Genomic DNA, 26,102 nt, shown 5'->3' on the forward strand with positions numbered 1-26,102 from the left:
TCCTCCACCTTGCTAAGAACCCTACCGTTAACCCTGTATTCTGCATTCTTATTTGTCTTTCCAAAATGGACAACCTCTCACTTGGCAGGGTTGAACTCCATCTGCCACTCCTCAGCCCAGCTCTGCATCATATCCAAGTCCCTTTGCAGCTGACAAGAGCCCTCCTCACTATCCACAACTCCACCAATCTTCGTATCATCTGCACATTTACTGACCCACCCTTCGACTCCCTCATCCAAGTCATTAATAAAAATTACGAACAGCAGAGGACCCAGAACTGATCCCTGCGGAACTCTACTTGTAACTGGGCTCCAGGCTGAACCCAGCACATTCTTGGTTAGAAGTCTGCTTCTTGGGAAGGTTTTTAAAAATTTCACCATTAAACTGTCACATTCTGAAAACTGAAAAATTCCGAATTCCGAAAATCAGCTGGTCCTGAGCATTTCAGATAAAGGATCTTTTACCTGTATTGGGATGCTGAGTCCAGATTGAAAATTCTATAGAATCCCTTTTAATTTCTTTAAATTATCCGCTTTTAAATCATTTTTGATTGCCCCATCATTTTGAACTTAGTTTTGAAGTAGCTGATGAATTTACAACATTTTAAATATTTGTCTAAATCTTTCTGCCTCGAGTTCGTCCGTTTCTTTTTATTTGTTTACCCATCCAGTACGAAAGATACTGAAATATAGTTCCCGTGTGTCATTTAAATATCCGTTGTTTGTGTAAGTTCGGATAATGAGAATTCATTGACATCATATTTTATTTAGAGTTAAAAGACCAAGGTTGCAAAAGAGAACTAAACATCTTTCTAAGTTAGAATGAATAAAGCATTGAATGTTAAGGGTGACAGAAACCATGTAGCATTCTTTAAATCATGGTTTGCTTTTCTTTGCTGTGCTTGGTTTATCTGCTGCTCACCAGAATCAGGTGGAAGAGGTGTCAACAACTGTGCTTCAGTCTTCAGCATCTGCTCAGCCCCAGGTTGGCATTTTAATCTAAACACTGCTTTTGAGAAGTTGTCTTCTGTGAAGTACTTGCATGTTGTATGATGTTATACTTTGTACACTTCCACATTTACATTTGCTCAGTAATTAAGTGGAAACATTGGTTGCTTTGCGATCTATCCCTATCTGACAACATCTTCCTCAACAAGCTTTGAGAAGATTTGTAGCTGAGGTTGAGGTTCTGGATGTATGTTTCTTCGCTGAGCTGGAAGGTTTGTTTTCAGATGTTTCGTCACCATACTAGGCATCATCATCAATGAGCTTCCGGTGAAGCACTGGTGGTATGACCCGCTTTTTATTTGTGTTTAGGCTTCCTTGGGTTGGTGATGCTATTTCCTGTGGTGATGTCATTTCCTGTTCTTTTTCTCAGGGTTGGTAAATGGGATCCAAGTCAATGTGTTTGTTTGATACTGACTTGGATCCCATTTACCACCCCCTGAGGAATAAAAGGAAATTACATCACCAACCCAAGGAAACCCAATCACACAAATAAAAAGTGGGCCATACCACCAGTGCTTCACCAGAGGCTCACTGTGTTACCTAGTATGGTGATGAAGACAAACCCTCCAGCTCAGCGAGCAAACTTACATCCAGATCTCTTTCAATGCCAGTAGAGAATTAATTTGATAAGCTTTTCAACTTTTGCAATAGTGTTGGTATTTCCACTTGATAAGAATCTATTTTAATAGAATTTCATTCAAAAACAGGCAAACTTAAGTTTTAAAGAAAGTTTTGGCTTAACTGTAGAGATTAGTGATGTTAAATTTCATTTTACTTTTAAATTTTATTTGGCTTCTTGCATTGGCTCTAGAACATAATAGTTAAAGGATTATAACATAGCAATAGGTCGTAAAAGTAAAGCTGGAGCAACTTAGAAATGTTATTTTATACTAGATGCAAATTATTGCCATTATCTTGCATTAAAGTATCTTTGTATAATATTTATTCCTTGTCAATGCATTAACCATTCAGAATTTGCTATTTCTGTCGAGTGGGTTTGCTGATGGGGTCAGAAAGAGGTGCATAAATGTGAGATTTAGGAACATCATTATAAGTATTATAATATGTTAAACCTTTCACCATTTTAGCTTGCAATAAACATTCATGTAGCACTTTATTAAGTAGCTATATTTAGGGATAATTATTTATAGTGAGAGTTGTGGAAAAATCAGAATGGCACAATTTATTTGTATAATGGGAATTATCTTCTAATTTTCAGCTGATAAAGCCTAATAAAACAACATATACTTGCATTAATTTGAAAATCTAGATGCAATAATGGATAACTTTGTACAAAGCAACTTAATATCATCATGAAAGATTGACAACTTGAAGTCCTACATCATTTTAATGCCAACACCATTGTTAAAGGACATTTTTTTTTTGCGTCATATTATTTCAAATGAAATAAATAGTTTTAAATGTTACTTTTTCCCCCCTTTTTGTGAATGGTGTGTTGTGCTTTCGAAAGCTTACTAATTCCCTTGCTTCACGCTCGATTTAACTTGTCAAAACTAATGATGCAATATATATTCATTGTTCCACGCAAATCTAAATGCAGACGCATGTGACATTTGCCTTTAAAGTTTTGCATGAACTAGGCTAAGTGTGTTTCATAGTAATTGACCAGATCAGATTTTCTTAAATATCACAATTTCTTAGGCTGGGTGTTTCCAAGCAAAGACTCTCAAAAGGACAAAATGTGTGAAAATACTCAGCGGGTCTGGCAGCAGCTGTAGAGAGGGAAACTGTTAACGTTTTTTCAGGTTGACAGTTGTTCAGGGGGCCTGATGAAGAGACCTGAAACATGTATTTTTCTCTTTCTACAGGTGCTATCTCATCTACTGAGTATTTCCAGCATTTTCTGGATTTCTTTTCAGATTTCCAGCATCCATCGTGCTTTGCTTTTGACTGCAAATAATTTTCTGCACTCTTTGGTGGGAAGTGTTTGACAGAAGTGAAAATTGATATTATATAAGTCTGCATCTTTTTGTTGTGCTACTCTTGAAAGGGCTACTGTGATCACTGCTGCAAAACTTTGGGTTGCATTTCGTTGATAAGTCTGAGATTACGTTTTCTAGGTTTGTTCTGACCTGTTGTTTTCTCATTATTGAGAAACCTCTTCTTACAAACAACTGATTTAGACTTTTGGAACATTTATGATGTGAAGAGCTTATAAATTAATTGTGTATTCTCTTAGGGAATAATTGCATATTATTTCATTCAGACTGGTGATCAAGTTCGTAAGACCATAAGACGTAGGAGCAGAAATTAGGCCATTCAGCTCATCAAGTTTGCTCTGCTATTTAATCATGGCTGATACATTTTCCAACCCTATTTTCCTGCTTTTTCCCCTTTGATCTCACTTCTGCTCATAGATTTCACATCTGCAAGCTTGATAACTAGGGTCAGCTCTTTAGGTTCAAGCTAACAGATGAAGGATATAAAAGGATGTGGAAGATGCTATTAGCAAAATCCTCAACCTTTTTTTTAAACAGATACTTAGTTACCTAGTCTACAGTTTCGATTGCATTGCAGCAAGCTCTGCTATAACTCATACTTCTTCAATGCAAATTGGCTTTAACACGGTTGAAGAATTTTGGCCATTATTTGTAGAACGCGAATGTTCCTTATCTGTATTGGCTATAACACGATTTCAGCCCCATTCGTTTAGATGGTGTGTCTATTGCACAATTCTCTTAACGCCAGATCGCAACTATTGTGTTATATCGGAACCGACAGTATTTACTATGCTTTCCCAATTGACAACTTTATACTATGTAAACCATAACTTCTAAACATTCAGCACCACAAGACCTAAGTATGCATATGTGCTATTTGACACAAATTCCATTCAGACTGAACTCAACTGCAGATGATTATAACACCATGGCAAAGCAATGTTAGGCATTTTATTCAACCAATTTAAATAGGTCTAATTTCTACATCATGTAAATGACATTTATGTTTCCTTCATGCCATAATGCTCGAATATATTAGTGACACAAATTTTAGGTGCTGTGTTGATTCTTTGCATTCTAAGAGAACTAACAAAAGAAAGTTTGGTTGAGAACTGGACAAAAGCTTGGCGAAAAATAAGATAACTATACATTAGACTATCACCTACTTTTGTAAGTGCTTAAAAATTGTTCTGTAAGAGAAACGTGGATTATAAGATGTCAATCCTCATCGTAGTTCCTCAAGTAATTTGATATTCCTTTTTCCACTTTTTCAATTATAGTTGAAGACTGAGGAGCAGATTTCTGCCGAGCAAGCATGGTATGAAGCAGACAAAGTGTGGCTGGTTCACAAAGATGGATTTTCCTTAGGTAATTTCAGGTGGATTTTTAAAATTCGTATACTTGCTTTATCATTATTTTCATGCTCAGCTTTATATTGGCGAAATGATCTAGCATTAGTTCTCATTTGTGGAAGAGTTCTGACTTTCTACCACATTTTGCATGAAGTAGTATTTCCTGATTTCATTCCTGTGAGATCTGCCTTTAAGCTCTGACTGTGCGCTCTAGTCCTTTATTCCCCAGATAGTGAAATAGCTTCCCTTACTAATTTCCTAATCTTGGAAGTGCCAATTAAATTAACTTTTTTAAAGTTCTAAATCAAAGTAACATACCCCTGGATTGTATAATATCCCTCTGTAATTTAACCCTTGAAGCCCACACATCAATGTAGTAAATTAACATTGTGAGCTTTCCAGGGCTAAATATCCTTCCTACGGTGTTGTGCCCAGAACTGCTTAGAATCCCAGGTGAGGTCCATCCAGGGCTTTCTGCAGCAAAAGTATGACTTCTCCCTCCTTGAATTATTTTCATAGAATCAAAGAATCCCTACAATGCAGAAGAGGGCAATTGACCCATTGAGTCTGCACTGACCCTCTGAAGAGCTTCCCACCCCTGCTGCATTATCCCCATAGCCTGGCATTTATTATAGCTAATCAACCTAGTCTGCAAATACCTGGATACTACAGACAATTAGGCATGGCCGATCCATGTAACCTGTGCATTTTTGGACTGCTATTGGACCAAAGCACCCAGAGGAAACTCTCACAGACATGGGGAGAACATGTAAATTGTATAAGGACAATCACCCAAAACTGGAATTGAACTTGGGTCCTTAATAGCCGCTGTGCTACCATGCTGCCACGTTTTTTGTTCCTCTAGACAGCTCATCATTCTATTCGCTTTTCTGATTATTTTTGTGACTTTTTTAATGATGTGACTTCTAATGATCTGAACCCAAAATTTCTCAGAATCTCCCATTGATTTAGCTTTTACTCATCTGGAATATAATCTGATCTGTTCTCTTTTAGCCCTAGCTAGATGACTTCAAATTTGCTTACATTAAAGTTCATTTGCCATAGCTCCACCATTTTACTTAAAGCATCTAAATCTTGATCGTTTTAAATTTCTGGCTGCACTGGTGTAACCTCTCCTATCTTTGTCATTAGTAAATTTGGATATGTGACCTTCTATCCCATCAACCAGGTACCCATAAAACAGTAGAAAGTAAGAATATGATCAACTATGATTATACAACCCAAGAGGCTGTTCCCTATTTTCCTCATATCCTTTGATTTATTTAGCCTGCAGGGCTGTATCCAACTCCTTATTGAAATAATAATGTTTTGGTCTTGACTTCTTTCTGTTATAGTACATTCCACAGGCTCACCACTCTTAGTTACAACATTTCACACCATCTCAGCCCTAAATAGTCTACCCTTCATCCTTGGACTTTTACTCTTGGTTCTGGACTCCCATAACGTCGTGAACATCCTTCTTGCATCTACCCATCTGATCCTGTTAGAATTGTCTAGAGTTTTAGACATCCACCTATGTTCTTCAGTAAATATAATTATATGTTAGTCCTGCCTTTCCAGAACTCAGTCTGGTAAACCTTTGCTGCACTTCACACCTTCCTTGGGTAAGAACAGTGAAGAATGTTATCTAAGAGTACAGTGGGATCTTGATCAACTGGGGCCAATGGGGTTTAATTCAGATAAATGCAAGGTGTTGCATTTTGGTTAGACAAACCAGGGCAGGACTTACACAGTTAATAGTAGGGCCTTGGGCTGTGTTGTTGAACAGAGCCATCGGGGGATGCAGGTATATAGTTCCTTGAACGTGGTGTAAGACGTAAGCAGCGTGGCAAAGAAAGCACTTGGCAAGATTGCCTTTGTCATTCAGAACATTGAGTACAGGAGTTGAAATGTCATGCTACAGCTGTACAAAACATTGGTAAGGCTATATTTGGAGTACTACGGACAATTCTGGTCACCCTGCCATAGGAAGGATGTTATTAAACTGGAAAGGGTGCAAAAAGTATTTACAAGGATGTTACTGAGACTGGGAGGTTTAAGTTATAAGGAGAGGCTAGATAGGCCAGCACTTTTTTTTCCCCCCAGAGTATCAGAGGTTGAAGGGTGACTTGGAGGTTCGTAAAATCATAAGGGGCTTAGATAAGGTGAATAGCCAAGATCTTTACCCCATGGTAGGGGAGTCCAAGACTGGAGGGTATAGGTTTAAGGTGAGAGGAGAAAGATTTAAAAGGTTCTGAGGGGCAAACTTTTCACACAGAGGGTGGTGCATACATGGAACCGAGATGGGTACAATTATAATACTTAAAAGACATTTGGGCAGGTACATGGATAGGAAAGGCCTAGAGGGATGGGGGCAAATGCAAGCAAATGGGACTAGTTCAGTTGAGGAAACGTGGTTGGTATGGACGAGTTATGCTGAAGAACCTGTTTCTCTGCTATCGGACTATATGCCAATTCAGGTGTAATCTAAACAAGGCCATATACAGTTGCAGCAAGGTATTCCTGCTCCTTAACTTGAATTCTCTTGCTAAGAAGTCCAACATATCGTCTTTAGTACTTACTTCACCTGCATGCTTACTTTGTATCAGGTGCACAAGGACTCTCGGATTTAATTGCACATTCCCCCCTCTCAATATATAGCCATTCAGATAATAATCTGCTTTCCTGTTTTTGCTACCAAAGTGGATAGCCTTGCCAAGTTCTTAATGAATTCATTGAATAGAAAAGGCCCCTGTATAGATCCTTGTTTGCACCACTGGTCACAACCTGCCAATTAGTATACCTATTCATTATTTCTCCTCAAATATGGTCCAAATTGTCCAGCCTCGAGATCATTGGAGGTGGCATGTAAGTTGGGCAATGAATGTCAGAACCTTGCAGAAATCCTGATGTTGAGAAATACACAAATTGTCCCAGAAGTTTGACAATTCGCAGTAGGCTGTGATTTCCATTTCCTGAGCCCTTCCAAAAATGTCTTTCTATGTGGGGGCAGATGTGTGCGCCTCAACTCTGTACTTAACCCTGGCAATGTTACACAGTTTATACCTGGTCAATCTAATTCACTGCTTTACTCAATGCAAATCAATTGAGCACCACAGCTGCCATCATAACCACAAACATATCCTTGTCAATTTGGTGCGCATCATCTACCATAAATAAATAAATAAGACATGTTGACTCTGAACAGTTTTCGAGGGAATCGGGTTCCCCAGTCATAATTATACACTCTAGCAAATTTCTGACAGCAGATGTTAAACTAGCTGTTTATATTTCCCTAGTATGACCATATCAATTTTTTAAAAATACCAGTTTAATGTATAGTTTACCAATTCAGAGGGATGGATCCCAAGAGGGAGACTCTAGAAGATTTATGGTTAGCTCACTGCAGTGTTCTCATCTATCAGGTAATGGGGATTTGTATGCTTTTCAAGCCACTGTTTTCTCCATGACTGTTAACTTGTTCACATTAGATATAGGACACTCAAAATTAATTTGGTAATGATGAGATGTCTGGTATGTTGATACTTTTAAATACTGATCTTAAGAGTAAAATTTATCATGACAATAAACCAATTCAAGACTTAGAAGATAATGATATTTTGTTTTTAACATTTTGAGTTGCCATTATGAAAATAATCTTTAAGAGAAAAGTGTTGATTTCTCAGGAATAGTCACCTGTATTTTGTGAAAAGTATATCTTCCTGTGGGAACACCACCATATGCAAGATTCTCTCATACCATCCTGATTTGTAACTAGATCATCATTCCCTCAGTGCCTTTGGCTCAAAATGCAAGAATTCTGTAATTAACAATGATGTGGATGTACCTACACTATATGCTTCAAGAAGGCATCTTACCATCACCTTCTCTCGGGCAAATAAGGATAGTTGCCAACCAATGATGTACAGATTGTGTGAACAAATATAAAAAAAAATGTTGGCAATCTTGAGAAACCTGAAAGCTTAGCAGTAAGCTAGAAACAGGATTTCATGCCTGGTGAAGGAGAGTTCCGAAGTTGTGGAGGTGTTGGAGATCATATGAATGCAGATTCTGGCCTTATGGAAAGAGGGTTGATTACACTTTGTCCATGGGATGGCTGAGTGGGAGATGGTGATTTTGTAAATTGGAGATTAGCGCTTGGCATGGGATGCACTGAATAGTTATGTAATTAATGTACTTCTGTAACATAGGAATATGGAGACTGCATTGTTTTTATAAGGCTCTGTAAGCAATGTTCTTAGTATTAATGCCTATGATGTAGACCATTTAACAGTGTACTGTGATGTATTGGTTCTGATGATGATACCTTCAGCAGCAGGACTTCGTACATGTCTGTCCACCTTCCTTAACTGAGGATTCCACATTACCATGGTTAACAGGACCCTTAGCTGTGTCCAACTCACTTCCCACACTTCAGCTCTCACCTGTTACCTTCCCTTCCCTCTCACTTTCCACCCCATCGGCGTCTGCATCCAAAAAATCACAAGCTGCCATTTTAGTTACCTCCAGTGGGATGCTGCCACGAGACTCATTTCTCTCTCTTCTCCCTCGCAAGAAGTCTGCAAGGTCAATTCCTTCTCTGCTCCAAACATCTCCCCACACCTCCATGGCACCTTCCTGTACAATTTGTAGAGGCAGAACACTTGCCTGTTTGCCTCCTCACCATCCAAGGCCCAAACACATCTTCCAGGTGAAGCAGTGATTCACCGGTCTTTCATTCAATCTAAACCACTGCCTTTGTTGCCCACAATGTAGTCTCCTCTACATTGGGGAGACAAAATGCAGACTACATGCTGTCTGTAAAAATGACCTCAAGTTCCCAATTGCTTGCTACTTCAATACACCATTTTCCTGTGCCAACATTTCTGTCTTGGGTCTGCTGCAGTCCTCTAGCGAGCTCAAAGCAAGATGGAGGAACAACATCTCATTTCACCAAGGCACCTTTAGTTTTCAGTCTTCAACACTGAGTTTAACAATTTCAGAGCATGAACATCCACTTCCTTGTCTATTACCTATCCCTACAAACCCATGTGTTGGCATGAAATGGGTTGCTCAGTATAGCCAACCCATTTTCAACTACAAATAATCCCCAAGAGCTTCTCCTCTTCCTTGGTCTACTATGAACATTCCATTTTCTGCCTATTCTTTTTTAATTTTCTCACTCTGAACTCCATCTCCTTTCCCTGCTCACTCCTTTACCTCCTAATCCTGTCATCAGCAGGTATACCTCCATTTCCTAGTTGCTTCTAGTTCTGGGAAGAGTCACAGGACTCAAAACATTAGCTATGTTTCCACTCCACAGATGCTGTCTGACTTGTTGAGTTTTTCCAACAATTTCTGTTTTATTTCGATCAATGGTTATATCCCAAATGATGTGGAAGATATAATATCATTTTAAAGTTATGTTATGTAGATTACATAGTGCATATCTTAACATTTGTAATGCATTATAGAAAAACCCACAATCCACATTAGATTTTAGTCTCTTTATTTGTCTTTCTCTTTAACTTTCTGTTTTTCTACTGCACCCCTCCCCTATCCTATTTCAATTTTCCTCCTGTGCATAATTTCTGGGCCAAATGTAATCAAAGTAATCAGTGTTCTTGACATTGCCTTTCATGTAGAAATTCCCTTTCATCCAATCAAGACCTGGAAACTGCCTATTGCTAAAGGTTAATTCGTTAAAAAGATCTAATTGATTCCTCCGTTGTTACTTTATGCATATCTAATTACAAAGCCATAATTTAGTGGACTAGATGGAAGGAGTCCATGTTCATGTACTGAATGTACTGTTGTTTCCTGAGGCAGTCCATATTCAAATGGAACAAGATCTGGACAATATCCATGTTCGGGCTGACAGCAGCAACAAACATTCAAACTACAGAAATATCCATCACTAATAAGAGACAATCTAATAACTGCCCCTTGACATTCAATGGTGTTACCACCATTGAATCCCATACCAGCAACATCCTGGAGGTTACCATTGACCAGAATCTCAACAGGACTTGCCACAGAAAGAGTGGCTACAAAGGAGGTCAGAGGCTAGAAATATTGTGGCAGGTATTTTACCTCCTGATTTTCCAAAGAGACACTATCGTTATAAGGTACAAGTCAGGAGTATGACGGAATACTCCCCACTTGCCTAGATAGGTGCAGGTCCAACAAAACTCAACAAGCTTGACTCCATCCAGGATAAAGCAGCCCACTTGATTGGCATTGCACCTGCAAGCATCCACTCCACTCTACCACCAATACTTGGTAACAGCAATGTGAATTTGAATTTGTATTATCTATAGGATGCACTGCAGACATTCACCAAAGATCTTCAGGTAGCACTTTCCAAACAACAGATACTTGTACCTAGAAGGATAAAGGCAGCAGATACTCCCCCGCCACGGAACATCACCATCTTCCAGTTCCTCTCTAAGTCGCTTATCATCCTGACTTGAAAATATATAGTCATTCTTTCATTGTCATGGTCAAAATCCTGGAATTCCTTCCCTAATGTCATTGTGGTTTGCAGCGGTTCAAGAAGGCAGCTCACTACCACTTTCTTGATGGGAACTACAGGCGGGCAATAAATGCTGGCCAGCCAGTGATGGCCTTATCCCACAAATGAAAAATAAAAAGATATACTTAAGTTGGTGTTTTGTATTAAATGTCTTAATCTGTTGTCATTGTTTTCAGTTCACAAAAGCCCTGCATTTAGCAGATATAAAACAACCATGAATATTTATAAATTAATATAAACTTCCGATAATTATATGTATGGAGCTTGCACATTCTTCCTGTGTCTGTGAGGAGTTCCACCAGTACGCCAGTTTGCTCCCACGGTCCAAAAATGTGCAGGTTAAGAGGATTGACCATGTTAAATTGTCCATAGTATCCAGGTATATGCAGGCTAGATGGATTAGCCATGGTGAATACTGGGTTACAGGGATAATATAGTGGGCTGGATCTTCAGAAGATTGGTGCAGACTCAATGGGTTGAATGGCCTCTTTCTGCACTATAGATTTTCTGTCATTCCGTGAATGGCAGATATTGCAATTATTCAAACAATATCGTCAATATCAGTTTTTGGATATGTGATGTACAGTATGTAATATTCTAAACTAATTTTTGTTTTTGCTGAAGCTGCTTATTTAAAGACTGATGGTGGCACGTCCAACCTTCCAGAAGGTAATGTGAAAATTATACTGGATCATGATAGAACAATACTTGAAGCAGATGAAGATGATGTGGAGAAGGCAAGTCCAGTAATTTGATAAAACTATAATTGACAGGATTTTTTTTCAGTTATTAATATTATGAAATAAGTTTCAATACCCTTCAGTATATTACTGAAAGATTATTTGATAGTCTTCTGCTTGAGTTGTAAGGGTAGATTATTAAGATACTGAATATAAAGTGATCTCCTATATATCTCTAAACTACTTTAGATTGTAATTGCAGTGCTATTCAAACTGGTGTCTGTAAACCCGTAATGATGCACAAGGTTATATTATTAAATCTGAGCTTCAATGAGTGCATATGTAAATCAGTAGTTTGTGCAATGTTTATACAATTGATGCTAATACAAATTGGACTTTTTCTGCCTGTCACAGAAAGCTTACTGGTTTATCAAACTGTTTTAATACCGTTAAATAGGGTTAAGGCTCTAGACTACTGTACATACTTGGTTGTGGCTGGGGCCTCCCAAGCTTGTCTCTGCCAATCTGCACCAAAGCTGTTTAGTTTTATTTAAGTGGGGTGTATTTGAGGAAACCAATTAGAAATAGTATTGGTGTAGATTTTTCAGCCTGGTTGGAAATAAGAATGGTGATCTGTCTCTATGCATGAGGTACACATTTTGTTTTTATTTTTCTCCTTACAAGAAGCGAAGGTTTACTCTGTACTTCTCCAAGGGCCAAGTCAGGATGCAAATAGGTTATGAGGCTAATTTGCCAGGAAAATTCACTTGGTCCATTCTTTTGGGACAACTCTTTTGCTATGTATTAGTCTTTAGAAAAATCAAAACTAGTTTTATTTTCCTCCTTACTTATTATTACATTTATCAGGCAAATCCGCCAACCTATGACCGAGTGGAAGATCTTGCATCCTTGTTGTACCTTAATGAATCAAGTGTTCTGCATACAATACGCCAACGTTATGGGGGTAACCTAATCCACACCTATACAGGATCAAATATGATAGTGGTGAATCCCCTCAGCTCTCCTTCAATGTATTCTGAGAAGGTATGTCTTTCAAGTAATCCTTTTCAATGTTTTTTATTTTATTGTGGACTGTTGAAGTGTCATATTGCTTGCTAAGGTACCATCAATTAACTTAATTGAATGTAGATCAAGTATAAAATAGCATGTTTAATATGAGGAATATATTATCTGAAAACTCTGAGAATCATAAAATGTACTGTTATTTCAAAATTGTTTTTTGCTTTCAAAAAATTCAACTTGCTTAATTAAGCAACTTAAATAAAATGGCAGAGTAATTTTTGATAGTGAGAAAAAATGATCAATTAAGCAACTGAGTTATGAATACTGTACTGTATTTGCATAATAGTACAGATAACCTTGAATACTTTTGTGCTAGCATTTCCGTTATATGTTTGCTGAGCAGTGTTCCAGCGAAGCCCATTGCAAGCTGGAGGAACAGCATCTTATTTTCAGTTCAGACACTTTACACCCTGTAGTATTGAGTTCAATAATTTCAGAGCATGAATAACATCCTCCCTTTGGATTAACCTCTTACTCCAGGCAGTCTCATCATTTGTTCCACTCGCTGCTCCTCCCTTTTATGAATAGAATGAAAACTATAATGTTGCAGTTTTCCTTTTAGTTCTGAAAGAGCCACTGCAGTCAAAACATTAACTCTGCTTCTCTTTCCAAAGATGCTGAGTTTCTTGAACACTTGTTTTTATTTCAGATCCCCAGCATCTGCTGTATTTTTCTTTTTATTTTCTTGAATATTGCATTGGCTTCTCATTGTTCATTCTGTCAAAATCCACTGACCCTTTCTAGTAGCACTAAGTATTCCTAGAGGAACAATACAAGACGTGGCTCACCATCACCTATCCCAAGGCAATTAAGGATGATCAATATGTTATGGACCAGACCAGACCCCCTCAAAGCATTTCAAGAAAGTAGCCCGGACCCTAACTTTGCTAGTTGTTTTAAGCAGGTGCAGAGTGTATATTCCAGGGTTGATGCAGCTGACCCAACCACTCAATTTTAAACAAAATAGAATTTATTTGCAATATTATTGAATGAAACACAAACGAGAGCAGAATATATAATAGCTTAACCTATCTGAAAACCCTACAGATTATCCCAGTTTAATGATACTGTTCCAAATTCCTGCCACAATCTCCATAAACATCCCTTTGCACAAAAGGTAAAATCAAACAAGGGTCTTACAGGAGAGATATAATAGAGAATCAGCATGGACCTGCTTCTTTGCGTCCAGCAGCTTCAAAACTGACTGTTTTCAGTGAACAACCAGGCTGCTAAAACCAAACCAAACCAAAGAAAAGCTGAGCTGGGAGAACTGGCCACTCTTCTTTCATTGTACAAGTGTTTTTTTTTTAAAAAAAGACTTAACCTTATTGCCTGTGACAGTATCTGTTAGCTATATTCAAACTGGCCCTAAAACTCACCCAAGTCTGACTTTCAGCCTCTCTGGGGAAAAACAAGGCAAGGACAGCATAATCCTTTTACAGGCGCAGCATCATAAATCAATGTTGACCTTGCCAACAATGCCCGAAACCCATGAATGAATAATAAAAAAAAACTGGTTCATGATTAAAATCCTTTCTCATGAAAATATATAATTGTGTGCGTTACAACACGGGATAAACCCCTGTGCTAATTTAAACCCGACACACACAAGCACACCTCGCACTGCAATCTGTTAAATTTTGAGAGACAAAGAACTATCCCAGATCTCATTATTTAAAGTAAAAATTAATAATTTTATTCTTTAAGTCCAAAAGAGAACATTAAAACAACTATTTAGAACTCTTTTCTCTTCAACCTATCTTTTACCTCCCATTCTACAATACTGGTCTGATTTTATAAAAGGAAAAAAATACCCCGGTAAGATTTACAAAAATAAAAATCACGTTTCCAAATCTGCCAGCTTTGTCAGTTCTCCTTTGTTGATTTTCCTCTGTATTTTCCTGGATCGTCTTTGGTCTTCTGCACAACATTTCTTATGGACCAGTACCTTTCGGAGAGTTATCCTGCTAGCAGTCTGTACTTGTTGGTGCTCTTTTGCTGTTCTCCCCCTAACTGTTCAAAATGCCCGGTTTTATACCCCAAAAGTTCAGATCATTTTATTGGTTTGATGTCATCCCATGCAGTAAAATTCAAACTCGATTGGGGCATTATTTAAACTGGCCGAATTTGAATTTGTTTTTGTTCCATGGCAACACAACTCCAGCTATTTGTTTCAACCAAATGTTAAACTTCTAAACTGTTCAGCATACTTTGTGCTTTCAGTCACTCCTTGCCAGCTAGGTGCAGAGGCTATTTGTGAGTTTCCAAATAATGCATACATATTGATGTACTGCAAGCAATTTTTTAGACTAGTAAACTCTCACCCTGAAACTGATGAGAATGCTGGATTCTGAATGAAACGCAATAATAATGAGACCAGCAAGCAAAGATGGCAACAATCTCTTCAACGTGATCCAAACCTGTTGGTACTTTTAAGTTGGGGGAGGATGGTTGGAGTGGAGAAGGTTGCCACAACTTGTTGCATGTTACTTTAGAACCCACATTATGGCAAAATTCAAGTTTGATTTATAGAGTCATACAACATGGAAACAGACCTTTCCATCCAGCTTGTCCAAGATTACCAGTTTTCCCGAACTAAGCTAGTCCCATTTGCCTGCATTTGGCCCATTTCCCTCTAACCCTTTTCTATTCTTGTGCCTATCAAAATGTCTTTTAAATGTTGTCACTGTACCTGCATTTACCACTTCTTCCAACAGTTTGTTCCACACATGAACCACCCTCTGTGTGAAAAAGTTGCCCTCAGATCCATTTTGGATCTTTCCCTCTCCCCTTTAAAATTATGCCCCCTAGTTTTGAATTCTGCTACCCGAGGGAAAAGATCTTTTCCACTTACCTTATCTATGTCCCTCATAATTTTATAAGCCTCTGTAAGGTCACCCCTCAATCTCCAGTGTTCCAGGGAAAACGTCTGAGCATATCCAGCCTCTTCTTTTAACTCAAACTGTCCATAAAGATAGGTAGAATAGCTGATTTTTTTTTCCCAAAAGCTGGCAATAAGTAGTGAAAAGATGTCATCCTTCACAAAATAAATATAGGTGAAGGATATCACAATTCATCAATCAAACTGAAAGCAATGGAATGAAAATTCATCAATCTGACTAGGCAATCTGCATCATGTTTCTGTTCAGAATATGAAGACAACAATCAACTTCTGTTTACAACTTCCTGTCCCACTGACAATATCCAATCATCCTTTTAGCAATTTGACTAGTCAGAGTTGGTTTTTGATGTAATGGGCAGTCAGCTTATATTATCATACTACAGTTTGTTCTACTATAATGCCTGTTTCTTCAACGTGAATTGTCTTTCACACGTTGAAGAATTTCGACCATTATTTGTAGCAAGTGAACTTTCCTTACCTGTATTGACTATAAACGTGATTTCGGCCCCATTAATTTAAATGGTGTAGCAATTGTGCGATTTTTAAAAAATCTATAATGCAAGGTTGCATGAGAACGGAACAATGACATTATATCAGAACTGGTTGTGTTGTTGAACTTAAGCACAGTGCTAGTGTCACCCATGTAATTTAGGAATGATTGACATTTGAAAACTTACAAATCACTTGTGAATAAGAAATTCATGAACCTCCTGAGAATCTTGGCCATAGTTTTAGAAGTAATAACTTTTTTGGAAATATTTGTGAATTTAATTTAAAGGAAGACTAAAGGCACTTTCATCCTTGCCTTAAGTTCTGATGATGGAGGAATTGAGAATATGTTGTTATACTCCAGAAAGCCTCGTGGTGAGGATAGAACTAGAGTCAGTCTTTCCACACTTTTATTAGCTTTCATTTACAAGATATACTTTGCAAAAATGCAACTCTTAACCATTCTATGTTCTTATTTATAGGGGCAAAAGTAAATTTGCAAGTAAAGTCCATGAACTGCACACATTTAATAACAGTAAATACACAACTTACGTGTAGGACAAATGTTTATAGTGCTTAATAGAAAATATTACATATTGAATTTGTGCTTAGTTGAAACCAGTTGCGCTATCATTTTGAATTGCTGTTACTCATTCTGAGGTATGAGTGTTTATTCATTTCAGTGGAGTATTGTGAGTTAACTGATCCTCGCCTGCAAAGTGTGGCTTAAGCTGAAGCTGTTCGAATTAATTTTTTTTGTATAACAATCTGAATAGGGCAAGAATTATTTTGATATCACACATTTAAAATTGCCTAGGAATTTAGTTCTATTTCATTTCAAATATCCATATGTGAAAATCTATCCATGCAGTTGCAATAAATTGTTTGCTTTATTCTCTGTTATCTATACAAAATCTCTGTATTCATTTCAGGTTATGCACATGTTTAAGGGATGTCGTAGAGAAGATATGTCTCCACATGTATATGCTATCGCACAAGCTGCGTACCGAAATTTGCTGACTACAAGGCAGGATCAATCCATTGTTTTATTGGGCAGAAGTGGCAGTGGTAAAACTACAAATAGCCAACATCTCGTTCACTATCTGGTCACAATTGCTGGTAGCACAGGAAAAGTTGTGACTGGTAGGGAAAAGCTAAGCAAAAGTTTAATCGGTCTGAAACTTGGTATTCCTGTTATAATAAACAGTTAGAATGTAAATGCTGCATTGCTTTATTTCTGGTTGTCCAATTAAATCTACATTTAATCAATACTTTTTTGTACATTCAAAAAGGGAAGAAAACCAATCCATGTGTCAACAAGTATTTGTATGGCACTATAACCCTGTAAAATTGGAGCAACATTGAATGTAGAAAGGGATGCATGTTGCCTTATCAACAACCTTGATGACTTCTTCTCAGAGGATGTGAATTCTGGATTACTATATGAATCAAAAGCAAATTGGGATAAGATACTTAAGATCAGTAGGTTGAATATGTAGCTCATAGAATTTAGAGGAAATATATTTTGATTCGTGAGGCACTGTACAGGGGAAAGAGAGAATTTACAATTTGGACGGAGTTCACTTGACCTACAGTAGGACATTCCTTGGGCAATCACATACCTAGGGTTGTAGCAAGGATTTTAAACTGAATAATTGGGTGGAGATTTACAGAGAAAGAGATTTAGGAATTACCAAAAAAGGACCGGTAGTAGAGTAGGCTATCATGATGATAATAACCAGAGTGAGAGGCAGAGCACAGAGTATAAAATTAATCTGAATATAAATATGAAGAATTCGTGACAGGATGGATGAATAGCTCATACAAATAAATACTAAATAGACATGATATTAAAGCTGTGATAGAGACACTGGCCTGGTGGTGGGAAGTGAAAGTAATTTGGAGTGTTAGCGACAGACCAGAGCCTTGTCACTTTTACAACTTGACTGGAATTAAATTCTGAGCCAGCAGCCGCATTGCCAGTTGGAGAACTGAACCCCAGAATTCCTTCAAGCAGCACTTTTTAACTGCTGTCCAGAAATTCTGAAGATCCTCCCTCTATTTGTCAGGCAGTAGTTCCTTATCTAGGGCCCTAATTCAAGTAGACAGCTCACTGGCAACTAGTCAGCTAGTGGATTGTTGGAAGAGCCTGTGGTCTTTCTTAATTTAGCTGTAGATTTTCCGCTTGAAAGTGTTTCTGCTGTTGTGGGTAAATCACCTTTAATTTGGCTACATGTTAAGAAATACCAGGGACAATCAAATACTGAAACAATTATTTCAACTTTATTGCATGTAGCAACCAAAAAAATCCCTCCAATAAGCAAGTTATGCCTCACAAATAAAATTGACTAGAATTTAGCTATGATTCCAACCATTACTTTCTGTCTCTGGATGAGTCTAGAGTTCAGTGCCTGTGCAGTGTCGTTCTCTGGCGTTCTGCTCCTGAGAAATGTTGAAGTTGAATTCTTATGTAATTTTCCATCTGTCCAGTTTGTGGTGTGACATTACTGATGATCCTTTAGATTCTTTCATTCACAATATTGACTACTCCTCTGGAATCATCATGTCTACAACTTGTCGTCTTAACAAAAGTAGCTTCTTTGTTCTTGTTACATTTGGCATTGACTATTTGTTTGAAGACACAGCTTTCCTGTGATTAACTCCTTAAATTCTTCTGCAGGGAAACCATTTGTTCTTGTAGCATCAGGCAGCCATTTATCAAGCAGTTGTTAAAACAGTTTGTTTATGTATCTTTGACTCTTCCATCTCCCAGACATGGCTAATTGCTTTCAATTCCTATGTAACAATTTGTCCTTGCCGCTCAACAGTTTATTCCAGACAGAGTTATTGCTGATTCTTTCAATTCTGAACAGATATTAAAGCTCTGAAATTTACACTATCACACCACTTATTCAGAAAATGGAACCTTTCGGCCATAATTGCAAAGTGTCAAAGGCTGGGAGCTGAATGATGAAAGGAATTTAGCATTGTGAATGCATAGGAGAAGGAGGTTGGGTAGTTCTATGCATAAAATCAGTATAGTTGTGACAAATTATCTTGGCTCAGAAGGATAGAGATAAGTAACAACAAAGGAAGGAGGCCATTGATGGGAGTAGTTTATAGGCCCTTAACATTACTTACTTATTCTGTACGACAGGGTAGGAATCAAAAATAATAGCTGCCTGAAAGAACAAACAGAAAAATTGTGTGCAGTTTTAATCAAGTTGTAGTTTAGCTGAAACAAATCAGAAGTAGTATGGAAGATGACCTCCTAGGAGAGTGGGTACAAGACAGTTTCTTAGAAAATATGTTCTGTATTTAAATAAGAAAAGGGCTATTTAAATCTGGTAATGTGCAATGAGACAAGATTAATATTTAGAATTGTTGTTTATTTGACGGTGAAAACCTTGGATCTGGAACTAGTTTCTTAAGTCTTTTGCTTAAAAAAGGGAATTACAAAGATAAGAAAACAGAGTTGGCTACAGTGTACTGGAAAATCTGTTAAAAGGTAATGGTACAGATAAACTATGATAGATATTTATGGAGATATTTTAAAACTCAACAAAGACACAGAGTCTCTTTCTCAGTGGAATAAAAAGGATGCAGTAGGATCTTAAGAATTATGTAAATTTGAAAGAAAGCATGTAAAATGCCATATGGGTTAGTGGTAGACCAGAAGTTTGGGAAAAGTTTCGAAGCCAACAAGTGATGATGGACAAAATAATTAGAAGGAAATTAGAATGTAAGAGTAAACTAGCAAGAAAATAAAAAACGATTTTATGTGTGTAAAAAAAGACAGTAGGTAAGATAAGCATAGAATTCTTAGAGATGAGACTGGAGATTAATAATGTTTAAATAAAATGTTCTTTTAACATGGAATTTGAGCCTGTTTTCACAATGGAAGACAAAAAAGCATCCCAAGAATTATAGTGGTCAGTTCTGACCCTAGGGATTCTGTGTGCATATTCTTGTTTCTAATTTGGATGGTTGAAATTGGCACAGAAGCTGAATAAATGATAGGTAAATTTACAGCTGTTGCAAACTCGGAAGGGCAAATGAATTTAAGGTTCATACTCAATGCTCAAAATAATATAGTAAATTATTAACCCTTCTAAGGAAACTTGGCAACTTAGTTAGACCTTTCCCTATTTTAGTAGTATAGAGGCAACCTGCTTGTATTCTTTATCAACTTTGCACTTTCAAAAGTGCAAGTGCTTAGCCAGCAGTCTATGCCAACAAGGTATTGACAAGTACCAATTGTTTCCTGCCTTGCATGACTTTGGATTGGCATGCAGACTTTTCAAATAATTTACTTTTAAATTGATGCACCAAGCCGTTCTAGCATGCAATAAATACCTTGTTGTTATTTCATATAATGAAAGCTGTGCTAGGTGGGAAGAGAGCCCAGAAGATTAACTTCTGTCCCAAAGAAATTCATTCACTGAACTGATGCTATGTTCTACCTGATGACTAATGTATTCATGTCATTTGATTAGATGTTACAATGAAAGCATTACGCCTTTTAAACCTTCACTAATATATGTATATTTCTTATGTTTTTCAAATGTATAGTGGAGAAATGGCAGGCTGTATGTTCTGTTTTGGAAGCCTTTGGTAATAGCACTACAAGTATGAATAGCAATGCCACACGTTTTTCACAGATCATCTCACTTGACTTTGATCAGGCTGGTCAGGTGGCTTCAGCTTCTATACAGGTAAGAAATACATAACCCTTCAGTCCTATGCTTGTTATGTAGGAAAACATTCAAAACTGATTAATGACCAACCCAAGTTTTCACTAGATATCCTATTTGTTCCTTTGCAAACCTTGCCAGAAGATGAGTTTCCACAGTACAATGTACAACGAAATTGGTCATTCATGCTCTAATTGCAATGAGTTCCAATGAGTCGAAGATACAGCCATCCACATCGTCTTCAGCACTAAATTCCACTTGTCCATTGCAGTTAACTAGTCCGCTGTTCAGTAAATTGAAAATCTCTCCATGACCACACCTCTCTTGATCTTTGAGTTTTTTTGCCACATGCCCCCTTTGGTCATCTTGCTCTGCCCTTTAAATATTCCCTTCTCCCTTCATTTCAGCTACCTCAGCCCTATACTTGAATTTTATCTATTTTCTTCACGTTCCCTTTTGTTCTGACTGACCGGTTATTTCATTGGAGGTAGTTGCTGGTTCAGATGGCAACAAGTTTATGTATAAGTGTACACAGAGAAAACAGATCTCAGACTGCATCCCTGATCCTAATTTGAATCACACATTTATACATGTTACTTTCTCATTGGTTCCATAGGCTTCTTGAATATCATAATGCTGCAGGATATGTACAATTGTTACAGGGCTTCACATTTCCCAGATAAGTCTCTGTTTAGTGCATTGTAAATCTAAACACTCCTATCTGAGTGTATGTCCTTCAGTTTTGGATTTCTTTAGCCAATTAATGGGACCCCTGATGGTGTGCATTCCACAGCAGTGGCATCCATCATGATTTAGATAGACACCAGCCAGGGCAATCATCTCAACCCCAAGTAAAATGATTGGTATGGCTCTACAATATCAATAAGACCCTTCCCCTTTGTGTTGTAGTGCAATTTTCTCCTGATCCATCTGTCACTATAGCAGTGCACTAGATTATGAAGGTTCCTAGCATTTGTATGTATTTCAATCATCATGTCCCTTTGTATGCATTAGGATGATTTTTTTCCCTGTTCTGTTTACTGTAGCTAGTCTGCTTTCAAAGTTAAACTATTTGATTGCAATGTACATATTCCAATCTTTCTAAGTTGTTGTCTGTGTCTTCAGCTATATGATGCATTTATTTTATTTTTGGTTATTCACTCCTGTATCTATTCCTACTACAACAATATCATTTTGAATTTAAGATGAAGAAAAATATATTTGAGTTGGGTGTACTTTGCAAGGCTTTATTGACACAGGGCTTCATTACGTGCCATTGTGGTTTTGGGAATCATTGCTGTGATCTTGTAATTATTTTAATCAACCCATTTTGCCATATTATGTTGTGCCTGCAGGCAGTTGAAACTTGAACTCAGATTTTTGGCTCATGGGTAGGGACTCTAACACTGGACTACAAGATATTATAGATATTTTCTAACCAACGGGTTCAGAGATGTTTTTCCATATCTGTGGAACAGGGGTTACTTCAATTTGGGCATTCTGGCCTAGAGGTCGGGACATGACCACTGTGCCATATGATCCCTAATGTATTCAAAACATTTAGACTTGATTCCCTACAGTATGGAAACAGGGCCTTCAGCCCATCAAGTCCACACCGACACTCTGAAGAGTAACCAACCCAGACCCATTCCCGTAGCCTATATTTACCCCTGACCACTGCACCTATTACTTTGCGCAATTTAGCATGGCCAATTTACCTAATCTGTACATCTTTGGATTGTGGGAGAAAACCGGAGCACCCAGAGGAAACCCATGCAGACACTCGGAGAATGTGCAAACTCCACATAGACAGTTGCCTGAGGTGGGAATCAAACCGGGTCCCTGACGCTGTGAGGCAGCAGTGCTAACCACTGAGCCACCATGCTGCCCTCACCCCCAGAATTATTTCTAAATGATTCTGGTTAAGGATACCTGCCAGTAGTTTTGTGGCTGACCTTTAGATATTTTCTAATCAACCTTTTCAGCATGGCTATTACCTATGGCGTACAAGAGACTTGAACCCAGCAGCTTTGGCCAAAGGTATGGACACTACCACGCTGCCACAAGTTTTGTCTCAAATCTGTACTTGTGTGTAATGAGGCTCCCAAATTTCTCTCAATGAATCCTAGAAAGATAGGTATTGATCTGACAACCTAGGTATCAAATTGAATTGATTCAATAAACTTGTTTTACAATGCATGTAAAAAAAATAATTATTTTCAGTTTTTTTTTCCTTTCTTAGACTATGCTTTTGGAGAAACTCAGGGTGTCTAAGCGTCCGGAGAATGAAGGTGCATTCAACGTGTTCTACTACCTGATGGCTGGTGCTGAAAGTACTCTCAGGTTCAAGAATCATTTTAAAGCTTCTGCTTGTTTTGATTCTATGGCTTTTGGCTGAGTGTGGATGATTGTTTTGTCTTTTCTTGTAACTGTTTAATGTTAATAATAAATAATTTGTTGGAATTTTAAAGCATAGGTTGACCTCTGACCTTAATTGTGCCTGTTCTAATTACTATTATATGTCCAAACTGTTCTAATTACTATTATATGTCCAAACTTGAGAATGAAAGGCAAATTGGCCAGAAATGAGAAATGTTGCCAGTTGTTTTCCTATGATTTAAAACAATTTTGCATACTTTAGCCCACTCTCAATGGTTTCTTTGTTTTTAATTTGTAACCTTTCTGTAAACTAAATTGTTGGAAAAGATCTGTTTTATAATCCTTGACTGAAAGGATGGTTTTGCTTCAGCATTTTAAACCAATGTCAATTTGATTGTCATTCTGTGACCAACTTGTATTGGGTTCCACCTCTGCAGCAAGAATGTTTTTTTAAAAAAATACATTTTTAGTAACAATACTTCTAAAATGAACTCCTTCATACCTAATATAACGCATTGGGTGCATTCTTGCACTGCGTGAAATTTTTTATTTCAAAAGGAAACCTTCAATTAATCAGTTAATCATGACTGATGACAGGAAGGTGCATTTGGAAAACTATTTCCCAGATCTCTAATTCTTCAACTCTCATTGAATGTGTTTCTGTTGGAATATACTTCTTAGGTCTGCTCTTTTTGCTCCCCCCTTTCAGGCAGTTTGATTCTGGAATAATGTTGATGTGTATGGAATTTCAGTTTGTAATTCTGTCAGCAACTACGTAGTTTCAACTCCAGTACCAATCCCCTGCTACTTCATAATAATCCTTAGAGGGGAATGAGGATAGGGTAAAGTAGATGAAATGTCAAATATGAAATGCTTTCATTAATTCCACAGGTGCCCTTTTAGCACTTTGACCATATAATCATATGAGAGTATTTATTGACAATTTGATCATTTGAGTATCAGAGTGTACAATATTAAAAGCAGCAAAGGATAGAAGGCATATTGCAGGAAAATAGTATTGAAGTCAAAGATTAGCCATAATGTCATTAAATGGCAGAGTGGCTTTGAACGACTGAACAGCCAATTCCTGCTTCTATTTTTTGTGGTTTTATGTAAATTAAATCTGTCTTCTCAACACCCAAATGCCTACTTGTAATGAGAGCATGATCATAAGTGGATGCCTCAATAAGGTTTCCCATCCTTAATCTAGGGGCACAGAGGTCACAACTTTAAAACTCTAATGGTTGCACCAGGAAGAGCAACTACCTCATGACTATCAATCCTGAGCAGAGTTGATTTGTTTGGCTCAGGTACTTTGCAGATCAGCTTGTTTAACCATCCAGAAGCTCTATAACTTTATAGCTGTTCTAAATATGGCTGAAGTGTCTTAATCCATTATGCCTTATCAAATTGTCTTATTGTAAGCTTGTAGTTTGAAATAACTTTTTAAAATAAAGAGCAGCTACTTCCTTTTAATTTTAAGTACCTTTTTAAAGAATTCAATTTTTATTTGCTCGTTTTGACTCCGTATAACATGAATATTGCATAGAATTTAAAGGAATGTTCTTTAACATTGGCAAAAAATGACTAGCCCAAAATTAATGTCTGTTGAGGTACATAGTCTGTGGAGGTCATTTAAATTTTATCTTGAAGCTAGTAGAAAGAAAAATATTTAGAGTAAATGATGTGCACGAGGTAATGTATATTTTATGCCATTGTTAAAGGTTAAGGAACCCCCTGTACCGTTAACTTTGCAGATTTCTGTATAAGATCTTGGTTTTCATATTTTTGTTACTCACAGAACTGAACTTCATTTGAATCACTTCGCAGAAAACAATGCTTTTGGAATTGTGCCTTTATTGAAGGTAACTTTGACATTTAAATCTTTTTCTTGATGTAATATTTAATGTTTGCAATCTATATTCTCAAGTTCTATTCTATTCAACAATTAGTAAAATAATAATCAGTTCAGGAGGAATTCATTGCGAATTTAAGGATTGGAAGAAGAAAAAGAATAATTTTGTTCCAGATTTGTCTCTGGTTCCATTTAGTGCAGTAAGCTGATGGAGTTTAGATGCGTTTAAAATGAGCTAACAATTCCATATTTTAAAGATGTTGATGTCATCAGATTTAGGAAAAGTGTGCATGGCGTTTGAGCTTTAATCTCCAAAAATGGACTGAGTTGATGTATTGAGTTACGAGAATTTATTAATTTGACAGTATCTAATGCAGCAGTGCAGGAAGTTGAGGAACAAATGAACAAATGTCAAATAAGTGCCAGATCTGCAGGCACAAATAAATAAGATAAAAGCCACAAAATGTAAAGGAAATGTAATGAAGAGATAACAATAAGTCAAAGTCCTGTGGAAGCTAGAAATCCAAAGCAGCAACAAATCCTTTGAAGAACTTTCTAGAGAGATGTAACTTTCACCAGAACTTCTTGCTCCTCTTCTCAAGCACTGTTTGCAGTATTTCTGCAACTGAGGTAGAATCTGAAGATTTAAAATTATGACTATGTTGAACTATCAATGAAGGAAAATATTGCATTCTTTGTAAACTACAAGAATATAATGGCCCAGATACTCATTTAGGGTTGGATTCCCTGTTTCTGACCCTAAATGGACAAAAAATTACCCACTTGCCTTTATATCTGTTCTGCATTGATAATTTGTGCGCGGAGGTCTCTTATTACAAGCTTGTCTAGGAATTCCTGAATCAAGCAATGAAGAAAACTTCAGAGAAATCTCATCCTTTTTATGCAGCATGTTGTGTGAAATAACTCCACAGAGGTCTGTATCCCATCATCAAGTTACTTTTTATTTACACCTGGAAAGTCTTTGATAATGATCCAGCTTCTTCAGAGCCAGCTGTCTGAGTGAACAGAACCTCTGATGATCCTGTTTATTTTTTTTTCCTTTTCTTTTTTCTTTTTTTTTCTTTTCTTCTTTTTTTTTCTTTTTTTTTATTAACCCCCACACTACCACCTTAATCCGGTAGTGCTTATTTTATCCCAGCAACCA

General features: G+C 37.3%; 1 protein-coding gene across 19 annotated transcripts in view; it reads left to right on the forward strand.

Annotated features, from left to right (window-relative positions):
• myo18ab (myosin XVIIIAb) overlaps nucleotides 1–26,102 on the forward strand; it is a 298,076-nt gene that overhangs the window by 116,959 nt on the left and 155,015 nt on the right. For 13 of the 19 annotated variants that reach the window (XM_043718450.1, XM_043718434.1, XM_043718438.1 and 10 more), the window contains 8 exons: nucleotides 925–984; nucleotides 4,249–4,336; nucleotides 11,480–11,592; nucleotides 12,403–12,579; nucleotides 16,942–17,152; nucleotides 20,582–20,724; nucleotides 22,946–23,046; nucleotides 24,884–24,947. In XM_043718450.1, coding sequence (XP_043574385.1) covers nucleotides 925–984; nucleotides 4,249–4,336; nucleotides 11,480–11,592; nucleotides 12,403–12,579; nucleotides 16,942–17,152; nucleotides 20,582–20,724; nucleotides 22,946–23,046; nucleotides 24,884–24,947 — 957 coding nt within the window. The remainder of the gene's footprint in view (nucleotides 1–924; nucleotides 985–4,248; nucleotides 4,337–11,479; nucleotides 11,593–12,402; nucleotides 12,580–16,941; nucleotides 17,153–20,581; nucleotides 20,725–22,945; nucleotides 23,047–24,883; nucleotides 24,948–26,102) is intronic. The other 6 variants (XM_043718441.1, XM_043718442.1, XM_043718443.1 and 3 more) reach the window with 1 other exon arrangement.

This window comes from Chiloscyllium plagiosum, chromosome 28, assembly GCF_004010195.1.
Source record: "Chiloscyllium plagiosum isolate BGI_BamShark_2017 chromosome 28, ASM401019v2, whole genome shotgun sequence".
NCBI lineage: Eukaryota > Metazoa > Chordata > Chondrichthyes > Orectolobiformes > Hemiscylliidae > Chiloscyllium > Chiloscyllium plagiosum.